This window comes from Platichthys flesus, chromosome 13, assembly GCF_949316205.1.
Source record: "Platichthys flesus chromosome 13, fPlaFle2.1, whole genome shotgun sequence".
In the NCBI taxonomy this organism is placed as follows: Eukaryota; Metazoa; Chordata; class Actinopteri; order Pleuronectiformes; family Pleuronectidae; genus Platichthys; species Platichthys flesus.
Window position 1 is genome coordinate 574,223 of NC_084957.1, and position 16,632 is coordinate 590,854.

General features: G+C 48.0%; 1 protein-coding gene across 1 annotated transcript in view; it reads left to right on the top strand.

Annotated features, from left to right (window-relative positions):
- The window catches only part of ttn.2 (titin, tandem duplicate 2), a 174,511-nt gene that overhangs the window by 113,167 nt on the left and 44,712 nt on the right, over positions 1 to 16,632 (top strand). Inside the window, exons 153-186 of the mRNA XM_062402154.1 lie at positions 3 to 284; positions 418 to 605; positions 746 to 857; positions 943 to 1,081; positions 1,510 to 1,673; positions 1,761 to 1,912; positions 2,019 to 2,175; positions 2,314 to 2,595; positions 2,685 to 2,984; positions 3,212 to 3,505; positions 3,691 to 5,695; positions 5,802 to 6,489; positions 6,573 to 6,837; positions 6,965 to 7,291; positions 7,593 to 7,877; positions 7,978 to 8,277; positions 8,364 to 8,666; positions 8,763 to 9,038; positions 9,176 to 9,475; positions 9,560 to 9,862; positions 10,158 to 10,457; positions 10,549 to 10,836; positions 10,923 to 11,225; positions 11,377 to 11,679; positions 11,775 to 12,080; positions 12,437 to 12,724; positions 12,976 to 13,266; positions 13,474 to 13,761; positions 13,881 to 14,468; positions 14,664 to 14,768; positions 14,849 to 15,046; positions 15,170 to 15,466; positions 15,556 to 16,143; positions 16,289 to 16,591. Coding sequence (XP_062258138.1) covers positions 3 to 284; positions 418 to 605; positions 746 to 857; positions 943 to 1,081; positions 1,510 to 1,673; positions 1,761 to 1,912; positions 2,019 to 2,175; positions 2,314 to 2,595; positions 2,685 to 2,984; positions 3,212 to 3,505; positions 3,691 to 5,695; positions 5,802 to 6,489; positions 6,573 to 6,837; positions 6,965 to 7,291; positions 7,593 to 7,877; positions 7,978 to 8,277; positions 8,364 to 8,666; positions 8,763 to 9,038; positions 9,176 to 9,475; positions 9,560 to 9,862; positions 10,158 to 10,457; positions 10,549 to 10,836; positions 10,923 to 11,225; positions 11,377 to 11,679; positions 11,775 to 12,080; positions 12,437 to 12,724; positions 12,976 to 13,266; positions 13,474 to 13,761; positions 13,881 to 14,468; positions 14,664 to 14,768; positions 14,849 to 15,046; positions 15,170 to 15,466; positions 15,556 to 16,143; positions 16,289 to 16,591 — 11,568 coding nt within the window. The remainder of the gene's footprint in view (positions 1 to 2; positions 285 to 417; positions 606 to 745; positions 858 to 942; positions 1,082 to 1,509; positions 1,674 to 1,760; positions 1,913 to 2,018; positions 2,176 to 2,313; positions 2,596 to 2,684; positions 2,985 to 3,211; positions 3,506 to 3,690; positions 5,696 to 5,801; positions 6,490 to 6,572; positions 6,838 to 6,964; positions 7,292 to 7,592; positions 7,878 to 7,977; positions 8,278 to 8,363; positions 8,667 to 8,762; positions 9,039 to 9,175; positions 9,476 to 9,559; positions 9,863 to 10,157; positions 10,458 to 10,548; positions 10,837 to 10,922; positions 11,226 to 11,376; positions 11,680 to 11,774; positions 12,081 to 12,436; positions 12,725 to 12,975; positions 13,267 to 13,473; positions 13,762 to 13,880; positions 14,469 to 14,663; positions 14,769 to 14,848; positions 15,047 to 15,169; positions 15,467 to 15,555; positions 16,144 to 16,288; positions 16,592 to 16,632) is intronic.

Here is a 16,632-nt window from a genome sequence, read left to right on the forward strand (position 1 = left end):
AGAACCTCCCACTCTGGACCTGGACTTCAGAGACAAGACGATGGTGAAGGTTGGAGACAGCTGCACACTGTCCGGACGCTACAGTGGCAAACCGGCCCCGACCATCAGCTGGAAGAAGAACGACGAGGAGCTGAAGGCCGATGAGGAGATCCACCTCCACAGCACCGCCCGCCATCTCAGCCTGAACATCAGCAAAGCCAAGAGAGAGCACAGCGGCTGCTACTGCGTCAGCGTGGAGAACGCTGCCGGAGCTCGCAAAGGAATCTGCACCATCACTGTGGTTGGTGAGTTTCTAGTCATGTGCCGGTGAAGGAAAGCTGGTGAAAGAGGGTTGTCCTTATCAAGTCTGCACCGGTATTAAGTTTAAATATAAAGAAGAGGTCTTTTAGAGACTGACCTGTATGAATGCTTCTTCAGACCGTCCTCAGCCTCCAGAGGGACCTGTGGTCTTTAACGAGGTCTACAGGAACTACATGGTGATCTCCTGGAACGCGCCTCTGGATGACGGAGGCTGCGCCATCTCCAACTACATCATCGAGAAGAGAGACACCAACAGAGACCTGTGGATGCCCGTCACCGCGTCCTGCACCAGGACGTCCTGCAAGGTGAGCGCATGATGCCAAACTGTCTCCACAACCTGATCTGTGAATATATGATCTATAAATATGACGTTTTTCAGGTTACAACAATGATTTCATTTTTTCACAGCAGGTAAGTGGACAGTAACAATTCTTTGTTTCCTCAGGTTCCGAAGCTGATCGAGGGTCGTGACTACATCGTCAGGATCATGGCTCAGAACATCTACGGCATCAGCGAGCCGCTCCTGTCTGCAGAGACCAAGGCCAGAGACGTGTTCAGTAAGTGACTCCACCTAGCACACGTCATCAAGGTGAAGTGTTGCGCTGCGTCTCACTTTTGTGTTTGTTTTTATTTCCATCGCAGAGGTGCCTGAAGCTCCTAAACAGCCCACAGTGAAAGAGGTCTACCATGACTCCGCCCTCATCAGCTGGGAACCACCAGCAGACGGAGGAAAGCCCATCACAAGCTACATCGTGGAGAGGAAGGAGACCATGGCCAACAGGTACACCACACATTTCACAACGACTATTGGTTAAAGCTCAATAAGTGATTATTCTTTTTTATCTGTTGAGCCGGAAAAATAGTTCTTCAAACTCTTGTTTTTTCCAAAACCCCAAATATGCAGTTTATTTACATTGACATTTATTTTCTAAGAAATATAAAAAAAACTAAGATCTCCATAATGAGGCTAAATAAAAACTTGATCATCAGAATTATTGTTATCTAATTTTCTCTTCTTCATTTTCAACTAATTAATTAATTTGAAAAGAGTAAATGTAAATAGAAATGTATATCTTGGGAAAACAAAAATTTTAAAGAAAGTTCTAAAAGAGTTTTACTTGATGTCTCCTGGTTACTATTTCCTTTTGGTAGAAAGTCAATTAGATATAAACTCATTTATCTGTGGCTGATAAATGTTTCTGCCTCCAGGTGGGTGCGATGCAACACGGACAAAATCCATCCCAAGGTGGAGTACTGGATAACGGAGCTGCTACAAGGGTGTGAGTACGAGTTCCGAGTCAGTGCTGAGAACGAGGTGGGAGCCGGCGACCCAAGTCCCCCATCCAAACCCGTCTTTGCCAAGGATCCAATAGGTGAGTTCACCATTGATTCATTTTACTGTAAATATTGACGACATATAGAAATAAACTACAAGACTTTGTTATTGTCCTGTGCCGCAGTGAAACCTGGTCCACCACTGAACCTCCAGGCCATCGACTTCACCAAGGAGTCTGCGACTCTGACCTGGGACCCGCCCACTGACACCGGAAGAGGAAAGATCTTTGGATACCTGGTGGAGTTCATGAAGGCTGGAGAGGAGGAGTGGCAAAAGGTCAGGCAGTTAATTTATTTACCATGAACTTTAACCTCCGACCTTTGCACTGCGTCGTCGTCATCGCTCCGAAAATCCTCGAACATTTTCCCTCTGTTGTCTCCAGGTGAACCAGACTCCAGACTCCTGCCAGGAGACCAAACTGAAGGTGATCAACCTGGATGATGGCGGTCTGTACCGCTTCAGAGTCATGGCCGTCAACGCTGCTGGAGAGTCTGACCCGGCTAATGTGAAAGAGCCAATCAGAGTGCAAGACAGACTTGGTATGTCTATGTTTCGGTGTCATCTGAAACACCTTCTCCAGCTAATATCCCGTTATAGAATGAATGACCTGTAATTCTCTCTGATTGGTCTGTTAATCTCCTTCATGTCCTTTCTCTTCACCTCCGTCACAACCTCAGAGCCTCCAGAGCTGATTCTGGATGCCGCAATGACCCGAGAGATCAAGGCCCTGAGCGGCACTCACATCACTCTGATGGCAGCCATCAAAGGTGCCCCGTTCCCCAAGGTCACCTGGAAAAAGAACGAGGCTGAGGTTCCGACCAGGGCGGACATTGACACCAGCCATTCAGGCACTAAGCTGGAGATGAGGTTCTGTAACCGTGGTGACTGTGGAGACTACACCCTGAATGTGGAGAACCCAGCCGGATCCAAGACCGTCACCTGCACTGTGCTGGTCCTGGGTAAGAATCCACAAACTGATTATGAACTTAGATACATGAGCGTTTGGAAATGAAAGTCAATCTCTGTGACATTCCTCGTTTTTCTTCAGACAAACCTGGACCCATCCAGCACCTGCGGGCCTCGGATGTCAGAAGTGACTCTGCCTACCTTTCCTGGAAGGACCCAGAAGACAACGGCGGTGTGCGCATTACAAACTTTGTGGTGGAGAAGAAAGACACAACATCCACTCAGTGGGTCCCCGTCTGCTCCACATCCAAGAAGCGCAGCATGACGCTGAAGCACCTGATGGAGGGCACCGCCTACGTTTTCCGAGTCGCTGCTGAGAACCAGTACGGCCGCAGCGAGTACGTTGAGACGCCCAAGGCCATCAAGGCAATGAACCCACTCTGTGAGTAACAGCATGCTTTATCAACAGATTCATGATTTTCAGTCTGTCCAGTTTTACCACAAAAAAAAAATGTATCAAAGAAAAGTAAAGTTTAATACACAGATGATACATTTCTTGAAATTGTATTTGTAAAAACAAACAGAAAAGGATTATTTTGTTTGGAGCCATGAAAGGTTGAGTCTTCGTTGGGATGAACTCACTAGTACCAATCTAAATATCTGTTTCAGTCCCACCTGGTCCTCCCAAAGACCTGCACCATGTCGACGTGGACAAGACCGAGGTGTGGTTGGTCTGGAACTGGCCTGACCGCAATGGAGGAAGTGAGATAACAGGCTTCCTGGTGGAGTATCAGGAGGAGGGAGAGAGGGAATGGGATGAGTGGAAGATGGTCAGCATCCCAGAGAGTCATGTGACTGGCCTGGAGGAAGGAAAGACCTACCGCTTCAGAGTGAGGACAGAGAATGCCATTGGCCTGAGCAGACCCGACACCACCGTGCCCATCCTCTGCCAGGAGAAACTGGGTGAGACACAAGATGAAATCTCAACAGTCTAAATTCCATCTTGTTAAATATATGTATTATATACGTTAAGAGTTTTTCTCAGTTGAAATAGATGTAAGCGTTAAAATTGGTAGATTTGGGTTCGGGTTAGGTCAATCAACATGACAATTCACAAAGCATGACCTGCTCTGTATGCATGTCCACAGTGGCTCCAATCGTTGAGGTGGACGTGAAGCTGATTGAAGGCATCGTTGTGAAGGCCGGCACCACCATCAGGCTGCCAGCTATCATGAGAGGAATCCCTGTTCCTACTGCCAAGTGGTCCATCGATGGAGAGGAGATCACCAGCCAGGGCAACATCAAGATCGACACTGACAACTTCTCCACTGTGCTCAGCATCAATGAGTGCACAAGGAACCACAGTGGTACCTACTTGCTCACTGTGTCCAACCCAGCTGGAAGCAAGACAGTGGGCTTGAACGTCAGTGTCCTGGATGTTCCAGCAGCTCCCATTGGACCTGCCAACATCCTGGAAGTTGCTCCTGACTCAATGATGATTGAATGGCGTCCTCCTAAGGATGATGGTGGCAGCCCTGTCACCAACTACATTGTGGAGAAGAGGGAGTCCAACAAGGAGACCTGGGGAGGTGTTGTCTCAGGCAGCCTCGCTACCCAGCTCAGGATCACCCGCCTCCAGAAGGGAGTGGAATATGTAGTTCGCATTCGTGCTGAGAACAAGATGGGTATTGGTGCTCCTCTGGAGACCAAGCCCACTGTTGCTGAGCACTCCTTCATGCCACCTAGTCAGCCTGGTAAGCCACAGACCTCTGATATTGCAGAAGACGCTGTCACAGTCGGCTGGACCATGCCCCTGTCTGATGGAGGCAGCCAGATCAATGGCTACATCATTGAGCGCAGACACATGGGAGGAAAATGGATCCGTGTCAATAAGACACCTTGCAAGGACCTGAGGTACAGAGTCCTGGGTCTGTTTGAGGGCAATGAGTATGAGTTCAGAGTGTTTGCTGAGAATATCGCTGGCTACAGTGGACCCTCCCCCATCTCTGACCCCTGCAAGCCCTGCAGGCCTATCACTGTCCCAAGTCCACCTGTGAACCCCAGAGTTAAAGATTACAGCAAGACCACTGCAGACCTGGTCTGGACCAAACCCAATAAAGACGGCGGCAGCCCCATCCTGGGCTACAATGTGGAAATAAAGAAAGCAGATACGGACGAATGGAAAAAAGTGAACCTGGAAGACTTCGTAAAGCAGTGTGCCTATAGGGTGGAGGGACTGGAAGAGGGCGTGACCTACAGATTCAAAGTCTGTGCCTCAAACATGATCGGAGATGGAGAACCCAGAGAAGTCCCAGAGTCCATCACGACACAGGATATCCTCATCCCTCCAGAGATAGAGATGGAGGCCTCCTGCAGAGAGCGTCTCACTGTGCGTGCCGGACACAATATCAACATTATCGGCTACATTAAGGCCCGTCCTGACCCAGAGGTCATTTGGTCAAAGGAGGAGACAGTTTTCGAGAACAACAAACGCGTCACCATCACTCAGAACTTCCCCTTGGTCCAATTGAAGATTAAGGAGGCCACAAGAGCCGATCATGGCCAATACGTCCTTAAGGCTTCAAACGTAGGCGGAGAAGCCTCCTGCACAATCACAGTCAATGTGCTAGACAGACCCAGCCACTGCCAGAGCCTGCACATTACTTATTCAACCAAGGATTCATGCATGATCAACTGGGAGGCCCCTAAAGACAACGGTGGATCTGAGATCACAAACTACATTGTGGAGTGCCGTGAGCCTAGCATGTGCATGTGGTCCATGATCTCCTCCAACTGCACAAATCGCAAGATCAAGGCCAAACTGATGGAGGGCCATGAGTACATGTTCCGTGTCTGTGCAGAGAACAAGGTAGGACCTGGACCAACTGTTGAGACCAAGACCCCTCTGATGGCCATTGACCCCATTGAAAAGCCTGGTGAGCCTGAGAAGTTCAGAGCCACTGACATTGGTAAAAACTATGTCTACCTGAGATGGAGGAAGCCAGACTATGATGGTGGAAGCCCCAACCTCTCCTACAACCTGGAGTGCAAAGTCAAAGATGCTGCAGAGTGGGCGAAACTCAACACTGGCCCTCTCACCGACACCTTCTTCCTGGCTGACAAGTGTCTAGAGAATCAGACGTACACCTTCAGGTATGTTGCTTCGTTTACTGTTTCTTTTGCATGGTGCCTCCTGGAATATTTACCTGTCTAATGTAAGTGTCTTTAAAATAATTAAATATTCTATTTTCTTATCCAGGGTGCAGACTGTTAATGAGGGAGGTGAAAGTACCTGGGTGAGTCTTGCTGATATAGTGGTTAGGGAGGAGATCCAGAAGCCTGTCATTGATCTGAAGCTGGCTGGAGCTCTGACAGTGATGGTTGGAGAGTCGGTTAGGATGGAGGCCGGCCTGAGAGGAAAACCCCAGCCTGAAGTCAAATGGACCAAAGACAAGGCTGTTGGAGACAACCCGAGAATCAGCTATGAAACTGGGTCGGACTACTCCAAATTCCTCCTGACCAAGTCCAGACGCACCGACACCGGAAAATACATCATCACTGCCACTAACTCGGCCGGCACCTTCACAGCATACGCCAACGTTAATGTCCTGGATGTCCCCGGGGCTGTAAGGAACCTGAGGGTTACAGGCCTCAGCGCAGACAAGTGCAGAGTGGTTTGGGATGCTCCAGAGGATGATGGAGGTTGTGAGGTGGACAGCTACATCTTGGAGAAATGTGAGACCAGGAGGATGGTTTGGTCAACCTACTCATCCTCTGTGGTCACACCGTACTGCAACGTCACTCGTCTCGTGGAGGGCAATGAGTACATCTTCAGAGTGAGGGCTGAGAACAAGATGGGAGCAGGCCCTGCCATGGAGAGCAAGCCTGTCACTGTCAAGACTCAGTTCAACAAACCTGGGCCCCCTGAGGCCCCAGAGGTCACCAAGGTTAGTCAAAGTACATTTTCCATCCATGGTTGACCTAGATGTGGAAACAGGTTTATCGAACTAACTAAATTTCTTTAATGCAGGTGAGTAAAGAGGAGATGACAGTGGTGTGGGCTCCTCCTGAGAACGACGGAGGAAAGTCAATCACTGGTTACATCCTGGAGAGGAAAGAGAAGAGGGCGGTCCGCTGGGTGCCGTGCACCAAAAGCCCCATCTCCGAGAGGCGCATGAAAGTCTCCAACCTGATTCCCAACCACGAGTACCAGTTCAGGGTGAAGGCTGAGAATGAGGTTGGTCTTGGCGAGCCCAGCAAACCGTGCAGACCCGTCGCAGCCAAAGATCCCATCGGTGAGTTTACAGTCGCTGTCCCAGCTCAGTTTTTCCCTTTAAAATATGTCTTCAGAATGAATTGATTTACATGACACTTTCATTGAACTTCATATATTCATCGACCTTTTTTCCTCTATCTCTGCAGAGCCCCCTGGCCCCCCTGCAGGGCTGAAGGTGGCTGACAGCACTAAGACCTCTATCTCACTGTCCTGGTCCAAACCTGTGTACGATGGTGGTGCCCCAATAATTGGCTACAGCTTGGACTTGAGGCTGAAGAGCGAGGCAGACCCTGAGAAGCCCACAGAGGGCTGGACGAAAATTGACACCCATGGCCCATTGGTTCTCACAGAGTTCACCATTGGTCAGCTGGATGAAAAGCAAGAGTATGAGTTCAAGGTTTCGGCCAAAAACCAGGTGGGCTGGGGACGCCACGTCTACCTGAAAGAGGCCGTCTTCCCCAAGGAGGTTTTGGGTATGGATGAACTCTCATATTATATTTCCTTTGGCAGAGGCTTTTATTACTAGAAGTTACTACAGCAAACGGTGCCTTTGCAACATAGTTAATGTTAATAATACTTTGACGAAGTAATTGATTAGAGATGTCCTGTTCACTCCTGACGTCTTATCTTTGGTTTTGTTGATGGTTTTACAAGCTCTCGGTTTTCTGCTTGTGTTTTCTGTGAGTTTTAGCTTTTTTGTTTGGCTGCAAATCTAATTTTCCCTTCGGAAGTTGAAGTTAATTATTTTAATACAAACTCTTTTCATGGCCACAGAGGCTCCAGAGATCGAGCTGGATGCCAGTCTGAGAAAGGGTCTGAGTGTCAGAGCTGGATGTCCGATCAGGCTGTTTGCTGTAATCAGAGGACGACCTGCCCCCAAGGTTACCTGGAAGCGTGTCGGTGTGGACAATGTGATCCGTCGAGGCCACGTTGACCAGGTGGACTCCATGTCATTCCTGGTAATTCCTGAAAGCACCAGAGAGGATTCTGGGAAATACTCACTGACTCTGTCCAACTCAGCGGGAGAGAAAGCTGTCTTTGTCCGTGTAAAAGTGCTTGGTAAGAAAACTGATTTTTTTTAATAAATTTTAACCAAATAAAAAAATACACGGAACATTTCGTATGCATTCAAAGTTACTCTTAAATGTTTCCTGTGCAGACACCCCTGGTCCCGTTGGCGGCCTCGAGGCAACTGACGTCACCAAGACATCAGCTCAACTGTCCTGGTTGCCACCAGACAATGACGGTGGCAGTACAATTACCAACTACATTGTGGAGAAACGAGAGGTGGACAGGAAGACATGGAACAAGTGCACGGAGGTCCTGAAGAAGACGAGCTTCAAGGTGACCAACATGACACCTGGAGTTGAGTACTACTTCAGAGTCACAGCCTGCAACAAGTATGGCATTGGTGCTCCTCAGGACTCACCCAAGTCCTACCTGGCAGTCGATCCCATCAGTGAGTAACACCACAGACGTTTGTATCATTTCCTCTTTAGCTTTTCTTTTGTCTTTTCTTCATAACATCTGCTGTGTTGCATCCAGGTGAGCCTGACCCTCCAAAGAAAATGGACGTGTTGGAGATCACTAAGAACAGCGCCACACTTGGTTGGCTGAAGCCACTCAGAGATGGTGGAGCCAAATTAAACGGTTATGTGGTGGACTACCAAGAAGATGGCGCACCAGAAGACAAGTGGACTCCTTATTCTGTGGTCAAAGACCTGACCATCGTGGTGGTTGGTCTCAAGGAAGGAAAGAAGTACAAGTTCAGAGTGGCAGCCAGGAACTCAGTGGGAGTCAGTCTGGCAAGAGAGGCAGAGGGAATGTTTGAGATCAAGGAGCAGCTCAGTGAGTCAATAGACCTAAACTCTTATAATCACAGAAAATGAATGAGACCAAATCATATCATTATCCTTAATATGTTGTTTCTTCTCCTTTCTCCAGTGGCTCCTAAGGTAATCTTGCCCGATACTGTGACTGTCAGAGCTGGATCGAAGATGGTGATTGAGGCTATTGTGGCAGGTAAACCTGCTCCCGTCTGCAAGTGGAAGCAGGGCAATGAGGCTGTGCTGACCTCTGACCGACTGTCGATTGTCAAGACGCCTACAACCTGCACGCTTATGATCAAAAACGTTACAAGAAACGACAGCGGCTACTACAGCCTGTCAGTGGAGAACAGCACCGCCAAGATCAGCCACATCCTCAAAGTCATCGTTATGGGTCAGTCTGAAATACAGGAACTTTACTTTAAAATTGAAAATATACGGATCATACTTGTGAATAATAAATAATAGATTGATTACATGTGTTCTTCTATTGTTGTCATCATTAATGACTCATCGTGTGTGTGTCTGCAGACATTCCCGGACCTCCAGAAGCTCCTCTGGAGATTACCGAAAAGGACATTGACTCCTGCACACTGCTGTGGAACTCGCCACAAGAGGACGGCGGCAGCAACATCACCAACTACATTGTAGAGAAGTGTGACGTCAGCGAGGGGGACTGGATCCCAGTGTCCACATCCTGCACTAAAACCAGCTTCAGAATACCAAAGCTGACAACTGGCAAAGAGTACGGCTTCCGAGTCCGTGCTGAGAACAGGTTCGGCATCTCCGAACCCATTTATTCTGAGAAGATGATCGCCAGACATCCATTTGGTGAGTCTAAATTTAGCTGTAGTGGCTCCATCGCTGATAAACAGTTTTACAGAGATCATACTTAATGCTGGTTTTCCTTTATAGATCCTCCCAGTGAGCCCCGAAACCTGCAGGTCAACAAGGTCCACAAGGAATCTGTCATCCTGTCGTGGGAGCCTCCCAGCAGCGATGGCGGCAGCCCCATCACCGGATACTGCATTGAAAAGAAGGAGAGGAACAGCCTTCTGTGGGCGAAGGCCAACGAATCTGTGGTCAAAGCCACCCAGTACACCTGCACCAACCTGATCGAGGGACTGGAATACACGTTCAGGGTGTCAGCACTGAACCTGGCTGCACAGGGCAAACCTTGCAAACAGACGGACTTCATCACCACCAGGAGTGCAGTCGGTACGGAACGTCCTTCCGATGAAAACATAATTTTCTTGTCATTTGTTTAATGAAAGAATGCTCAGTTAAAAATTAAGAAACTTTACAATTCCAACTTTTAGGGATTATTTTGGGGAAAAAACTAATGACTGTCTGGGTAAAGTAAGATTCTGAAGTTCCAGTTCTAAAAACTGGAATTAAGAACAGACTTTTTATTTGAATGGTCCACTTGAAGCCATGTTGTTGCATGTTCACACTCAACACTCAATATCAGACAGAATAACTGATTCTACAAACCTTTGTTTCTTCAAACCAGACCCACCAGGTAAACCTGAGGCCATGGATGTGACCAAGAGCTGTGTGTCATTGGTTTGGACCCGACCCGGGCATGACGGCGGCAGCAAGCTGATTGGCTACTACATGGAATACACAAAACTACCAGAGGAGAAGTGGATTCGCTGCAATGCAAACTGCATCAACATCCAGACGGAGAACTACGTGGTGACTGGCCTGGAGGAGGGTCAACAATACCAGTTTAGAGTCATTGCCAAGACGGCCATTAACATCAGCCTGCCATCAGAGCTGTCTGACCCCATCCCGGTCTTTGCAGAGAACGGTACAACTCCAGACAGCACAAAACAACTATGGCTGGCAAATCTGATTATTGACAAGTATTGATGATCATTTTTTCTTTTCCTCCTGGGCAGTTGCTCCTCGTGTGGAACTGGGTGTCAACATGAAGAACTTGATTGTGGTGAAGGCCGGAGAGAACGTCTCCCTGGATGCTGAGGTATTCGGCAAACCGCTGCCCAACGTGAGCTGGAAGAGAAATGGACTTCCACTGGTCCCCACTGAGGGACTGAAGATGAGCCAGAAGAAACACGTTCACCTGCTGGAGCTCTACGCTGTGACCAGGAAGGAGTCTGGAGACTACACTATCACCGCACAGAACATCAACGGCTCCAAGTATGCCACCGTTAAGGTCAAGGTGCTTGGTAAGTTTTTTTTTATATACCTTCTTTCTAGATTTTGTCTAAACAAGATTAGCTGAGAGGTTTACCTGCCCCTGTTTCCCCTGCAGATAAACCAGGCCCTCCAGCTTCTGTGAAAGCTACCAAAGTGTTTGCTGACCGTGTTAAGATTCGATGGGAGCCCCCAGTTGCAGATGGTGGCTCTGAAATCACTAACTACATCATTGAGAAACGTGAGACCAGCCGGGCCAATTGGGCACAGGTCACCTCCAATATCCACGGACACATCACCGACTGCTCAGTAGAGAAACTCATTGAAGGGCATGAGTACCAGTTCAGAGTCAGTGCTGAGAACCAGTACGGTGTTGGAGACCCCATCATGACTGACGGTGTCATGGTCAAGAATCCATACGGTATGTTCACACCATTAAAGCTGAAGCCTTTTGTGCTGCACTTCCTATAATGTGCACCGATATGGCCTAAAAGAAAACATTTACTGAAATGATTGACAAGCACATCGTAAAATATTCTGAAGTCAAGCACTAATGGGAGTTTTTCCTTCAGATGTCCCTGGTCCCTGCGAGCCACCAGTCATCACTAACATTACCAAAAACTCAATGACAGTCAGCTGGAAGGCTCCAGCTAACGACGGCAAGGCTCCCATTCTGGGCTACATGATGGAGAAGCGTGAGGCCACAGAACTGACCTGGGCTAAGGTCAACCGCCGGCCCGTCATCGACAGGACCATCAAGGCTGCTCAGCTGACGGAGGGCTCAGAGTACGAGTTCAGAGTCATCGCCATCAACAAGGCCGGTCTGGGCAAACCCAGTGATGCCTCCAATGCTGCACTGGCTGTCGATCCCGTCTGTGAGTAAACAGATTTTTTTTTTTTTAATTACGAAATTATGTTTGTGATTATATTTCTATAAATTATTAACAAATACGGGATTATAATTCTACAGATCCTCCCGGTCCACCTGCTTTCCCCAAGGTGGTCGATTCCACCAAGAGCTCCATCAGCCTCAGCTGGACCAAGCCCGCATACGATGGTGGCTGTGAGATCATTGGCTATCTGGTGGAGTGCAAGCGAGCGGAGGCTGAGGACTGGACCAAGTGCAATGTCCCCAAAAAGCTCCAGGCCACTAAATTCGTAGTGACAGGCCTGATGGACAACATCGAGTACCAGTTCAGAGTCACCGCTGTCAACAAGATCGGCTACAGTGAGCCCAGCGAGGTCCCTGAGAACCACACGCCCAAAGACATCCTCAGTACGTTCATCTACTGTTTATTATACCACTTTGTTTTGAGGTTCATATGCTGGTCACAGAGCTAACGTGGATACCTAACACCTCCCTCTCCACCCCCCCCACAAAAAGGAAAAAACCTACTCCTCACAATCATCAGTAAAAGATTTTGTTTATTCATTGTAAGAATACAACATTTGTCTAACTTGTAGCACACAAGCTAGCAAGCCAGATACACGCTAATGCCGCCACGTTATCATCTGACATTTACACATAATAATTAGATACAAATTATGAATAAATAGAGTTCCCTTTGCCTGAACGAACACATGGTGTATCAGTTACAATATAATTAACAAGTTATTTGCTGCTTTCTCTAGTTGCTCCTGAAGCTGAGCTGGATGCTGATCTGAGAAAGGTGTTGGTTCTTCGAGCTGGTGTCACCATGAGGCTCTACGTCCCACTTAGAGGGCGTCCTGCTCCTAAGGTGACATGGACTAAAGTTGACGCCAACCTGAAGGACAGGCAGGGCCTGTTGATCAAGACATCAGAGTGGGACACCTTCCTGATGATCGAAGACGTTAACAGATACGATGCCGGCAAATATGTCCTGACACTTGAGAACAGCAGCGGCTCTAAGAGCTACACCATCGTGGTCAAAGTCCGGGGTAAGAATTTGAGACGCAAGAACCTTAACTAAGAAAGTGACAAGGAGTAAATATTCCAGTGACCGTGGGTTTGTTTTGTCACAGGTGGAAAGAAAACAAATCCTTTTAACACTTTTAACACTTTTAACAAGTTTAATTGCTTTAATATCAATCATTGCAGCTAAAGTCGCTTTAATAATGTAAAGCACTTTCAAATATTGTTGTTGAAACATTGGTTATATTTGTCTAAACATGTTCCTCCTGCTCCACAGACTCTCCCGGACCACCTGTGAACCTGATCGTGAAGGAGACCTCCAGAAACCATGCCTTTATCACCTGGGAGGTCCCAGTGATTGATGGCGGTAGCCCGGTGAAGAGCTACATTGTGGAGAAGCGTCTGGCCGAGAGGAAGGCCTGGACCTGTGTGAACGCAGAGTGTCACAAGCTCTCCTTCAGAATCCCAAATCTGGAGGGCGGACAGGCTTACTGCTTCAGAGTGCTGGCAGAAAACTCATATGGCATTGGAGAGGGCTGTGAGACCGCTGGCAGCGTGCGAGCTTCAGGTGGCCACAAGTCATACATTTATTGAATATATATTTTGACACGGTGCAGTAGATTGCTGTAAACTACAGTAGAGCAAAAACACTGATCTAGATACAAATAAACAAGAATGTAGTTACTTTGGCTGTCTAACTTCATCTTCATCAATTCATTTTGCTTTTGTCACAACCCCCATGTTCCATCTTAACCCAGCTCTCCTTCCTCTTCAGAACAACCTGGTCCGGTGACAGATCTCACAGCTCAGAAGACCACCAAGGACTCGATCACCTTGGGCTGGAAGAAGCCTCTCAGCGATGGTGGAAGCTTCATCACCGCTTACATTGTAGAACAGAGCGAAGGCGAGGAGAAGTGGAAGGAGATCATGAAGGGCAAGAGCAGCTCACACACTATAAGCGAGCTGACCACGGGAAAGGAGTACTTGTTTAAAGTCAAAGCACTCAATGAGTCCGGGGAGGGACCTCCCACCGAGCTCACCGCTGTTGCCAAGGACCAGTTTGGTAAGAAAACCCGCGACAGAAGCTATCATGCTATCACTGTTAGTTACAGTCTGTTGTTTTGCTAAAACATAAAATTATATCCAACTATATTCTGAAAATCCTATTTCTCTGGATTTTAGTGCTACCTGAATGCAACCTGAGCAGTCTCCTCGATGGCTGCTGTGTGGTGAAGGAGGGCAGCACCACGCGTATTAACATCCCTATAACAGGAGTGCCCTACCCCACTGCTACCTGGAAGAAGGGTGATACAGGACTCGGAGACACTGGCCGGATGTGCGTGGAGGCATCTCAGGGCTTCACCACTCTGCTGATCAGAGACTGCCACAGAGGAGATGCTGACACCTACACCATCAATGTCAGGAACAATGCTGGGTCCAAGGAGTGCAAATTCCAGCTGAAGGTGGTCGGCAAGCCTGGCATTTGCAGCGGACCAATTAAGTTTGACGAGATCACTGCTGATGGTATCACTCTGGAGTGGGCACCACCCACAGATGATGGCGGTGCAGAAGTATCTAACTACATTGTGGAGAAGAGAAGAACGACAGACAACAAGTGGGCCACCGTGGCTTCAGCCCTCCAGAAGACCACCATGAGGGTGATCAGGCTCCATGATGGAGTAGAGTACTTCTTTAGAGTTTCCGCTGAGAACAAGTATGGAGTTGGACAGTATCTGAGGTCGGACCCAGTAATTGCACAGCATCCATTCGGTGAGTATCTCACTCTTTACTAATAATAAGTAAATAAATGTTGCATCATTTCGAGAAGCAATCACATCTTTCTGGTCTGGTCTAGAAACAAGAAACAATGTGGAGACCAACTGAAGTGTGATCAAACACTGGGTTTGATTTGATTTCTCATCTTTTTTCCCAATCCTTCCCCCCCACCTCACCTTGCTCTTTCAGATGTGCCCGATGCACCTGCTCCCCCAGAAATCATGAGTATCCGCCATGAGTCAGCCATCTTGACATGGGCTGATCCCAAGGACACCGGTGGCTCCCCAATCACCGGTAAAAGACCGATGGATATCATTTTGTAGTTTAATAATGACAAACAGCAATCATCATGGCGAATTGTGTGTTCCCTGTAGGATATCATGTGGAGTTTAAGGACAGGAACAGTCTGATGTGGAAACGGGCCACAAAGACTCCCCTCAGAATAAAGGAGTGCAGAGTCACTGGGCTGATAGAGGGGCTAGAGTACGAGTTCAGAGTGATGGCAATGAACGTGGCCGGCTTGGGAAAGACCAGCAGGGCCACTGAGGCTGTGGTCGCCCTGGATCCTATTGGTGAGTTTACTCTTTTTCCTCTTTTTTAACAATAAATACCCGAAAGGAAATATGTAAATGCTATTTTTATAGGCGTGTCTAGTGTTTTGCATACTTTAAATGTTTTCACTTATTTTCTGTTAGATCCTCCTGGCAAGCCTGAAGTGATTAACGTCACCAGGACCACGGTCACTTTGATTTGGACTGCTCCCAAGTATGACGGTGGCTACAAGCTGACTGGCTACATGGTGGAGAAGCTGGAATCTGGGGGCAAAGCCTGGGCAAAGGCCAATCATGTCAACATCCAGGGCTGTGCCTTCACCGTCAGCGACCTGTCTGAGGGATCTCAGTATCAATTCAGGGTCAGGGCCAGGAACGGTGCTGGTGCAATCAGTGTTCCTTCAGAGTCTACTGATCTTCTGACCTGCAAGGATGAGTATGGTAAGCTGAAAACTGATTCATGTATTTTGGTAGTTAACACTTGTGTCTGTTGACAATTTAAATTACATTTTCTTACCTTTTCTCTGCAGAGCCACCAACAATTACTATTGACCCTGACATGAAAGATGGAGTGTCAGTCAGAGCTGGAGATACCATTGTGATCTCAGCCTCCAGTATTGTCGGCAAACCTCCACCCACTTCTGTCTGGTCCAAGGGAGGCCGTGAGTTCAAGACCTCTGACATCGTCACCATTGCCAGCACCCCCACTTCCTCTACTCTATCCATTAAGTACGCAAGCCGGAAGAACACAGGAGAATACACCATCACCGCCAGCAACCCCTTCGGCATTAAGGAGGAGCATGTAAAGGTGAAGGTCCTGGATGTGCCTGGACCTCCAGGCCCCATTGAAGCTAGTAACATTTCAGCTGAGAAGTGCACTCTGACCTGGCTTCCTCCAGAGGAGGATGGAGGCTGCTCTATCAAGTCCTACATTGTGGAGAAGAGAGAGACCAGCCGCCTGCAGTGGACCAAGCTTGCTGAAAATGTCATGGACTGCAGATGTGTGGCCCACAAACTTATTAAGGGCAATGAGTACATCTTCAGAGTGTCTGCTATAAACCAGTATGGCACTGGAGACTCGAGCAACTCTGGTCCAGTCAAAATGGTTGACAGTTTCCGTAAGTTTTTATGGCTTATATATAATAACAGTGTGTATACTATCTTAAAATAAATACAAATGTAAGTAATAAAATAGCAAATCACCACAGCGTAATGAAAATACTTCATCTGAACAACATATCCTTGTTTTTTGTCTCTGTCCAGGCCCACCAGGTCCACCCTCAACCCCAGAGATTGACAACGTGACTCGGACTGCTGTCACCATTTCATGGAAGAGACCAGCACAGGATGGTGGAAGTGAGATCAGAGGATATTGTGTGGAGAGGAAAGAGAGGAGAGGAATGAGATGGGTGAGAGCCTGTAAGCGGACGGTCCCTGACCTGCGCTTTAAGGTGCAAGGCCTGAGCGAGGGAGTAGATTACGAGTTCAGAGTCACTGCTGAGAACAAGGCTGGGTTTGGGGAGCCAAGTGAGCCATCGTGCCCTGTGACGACCAAGGACATCGTGTGTAAGTAAAACTGGACTTTGTGCTTAAATATGAATTCTATT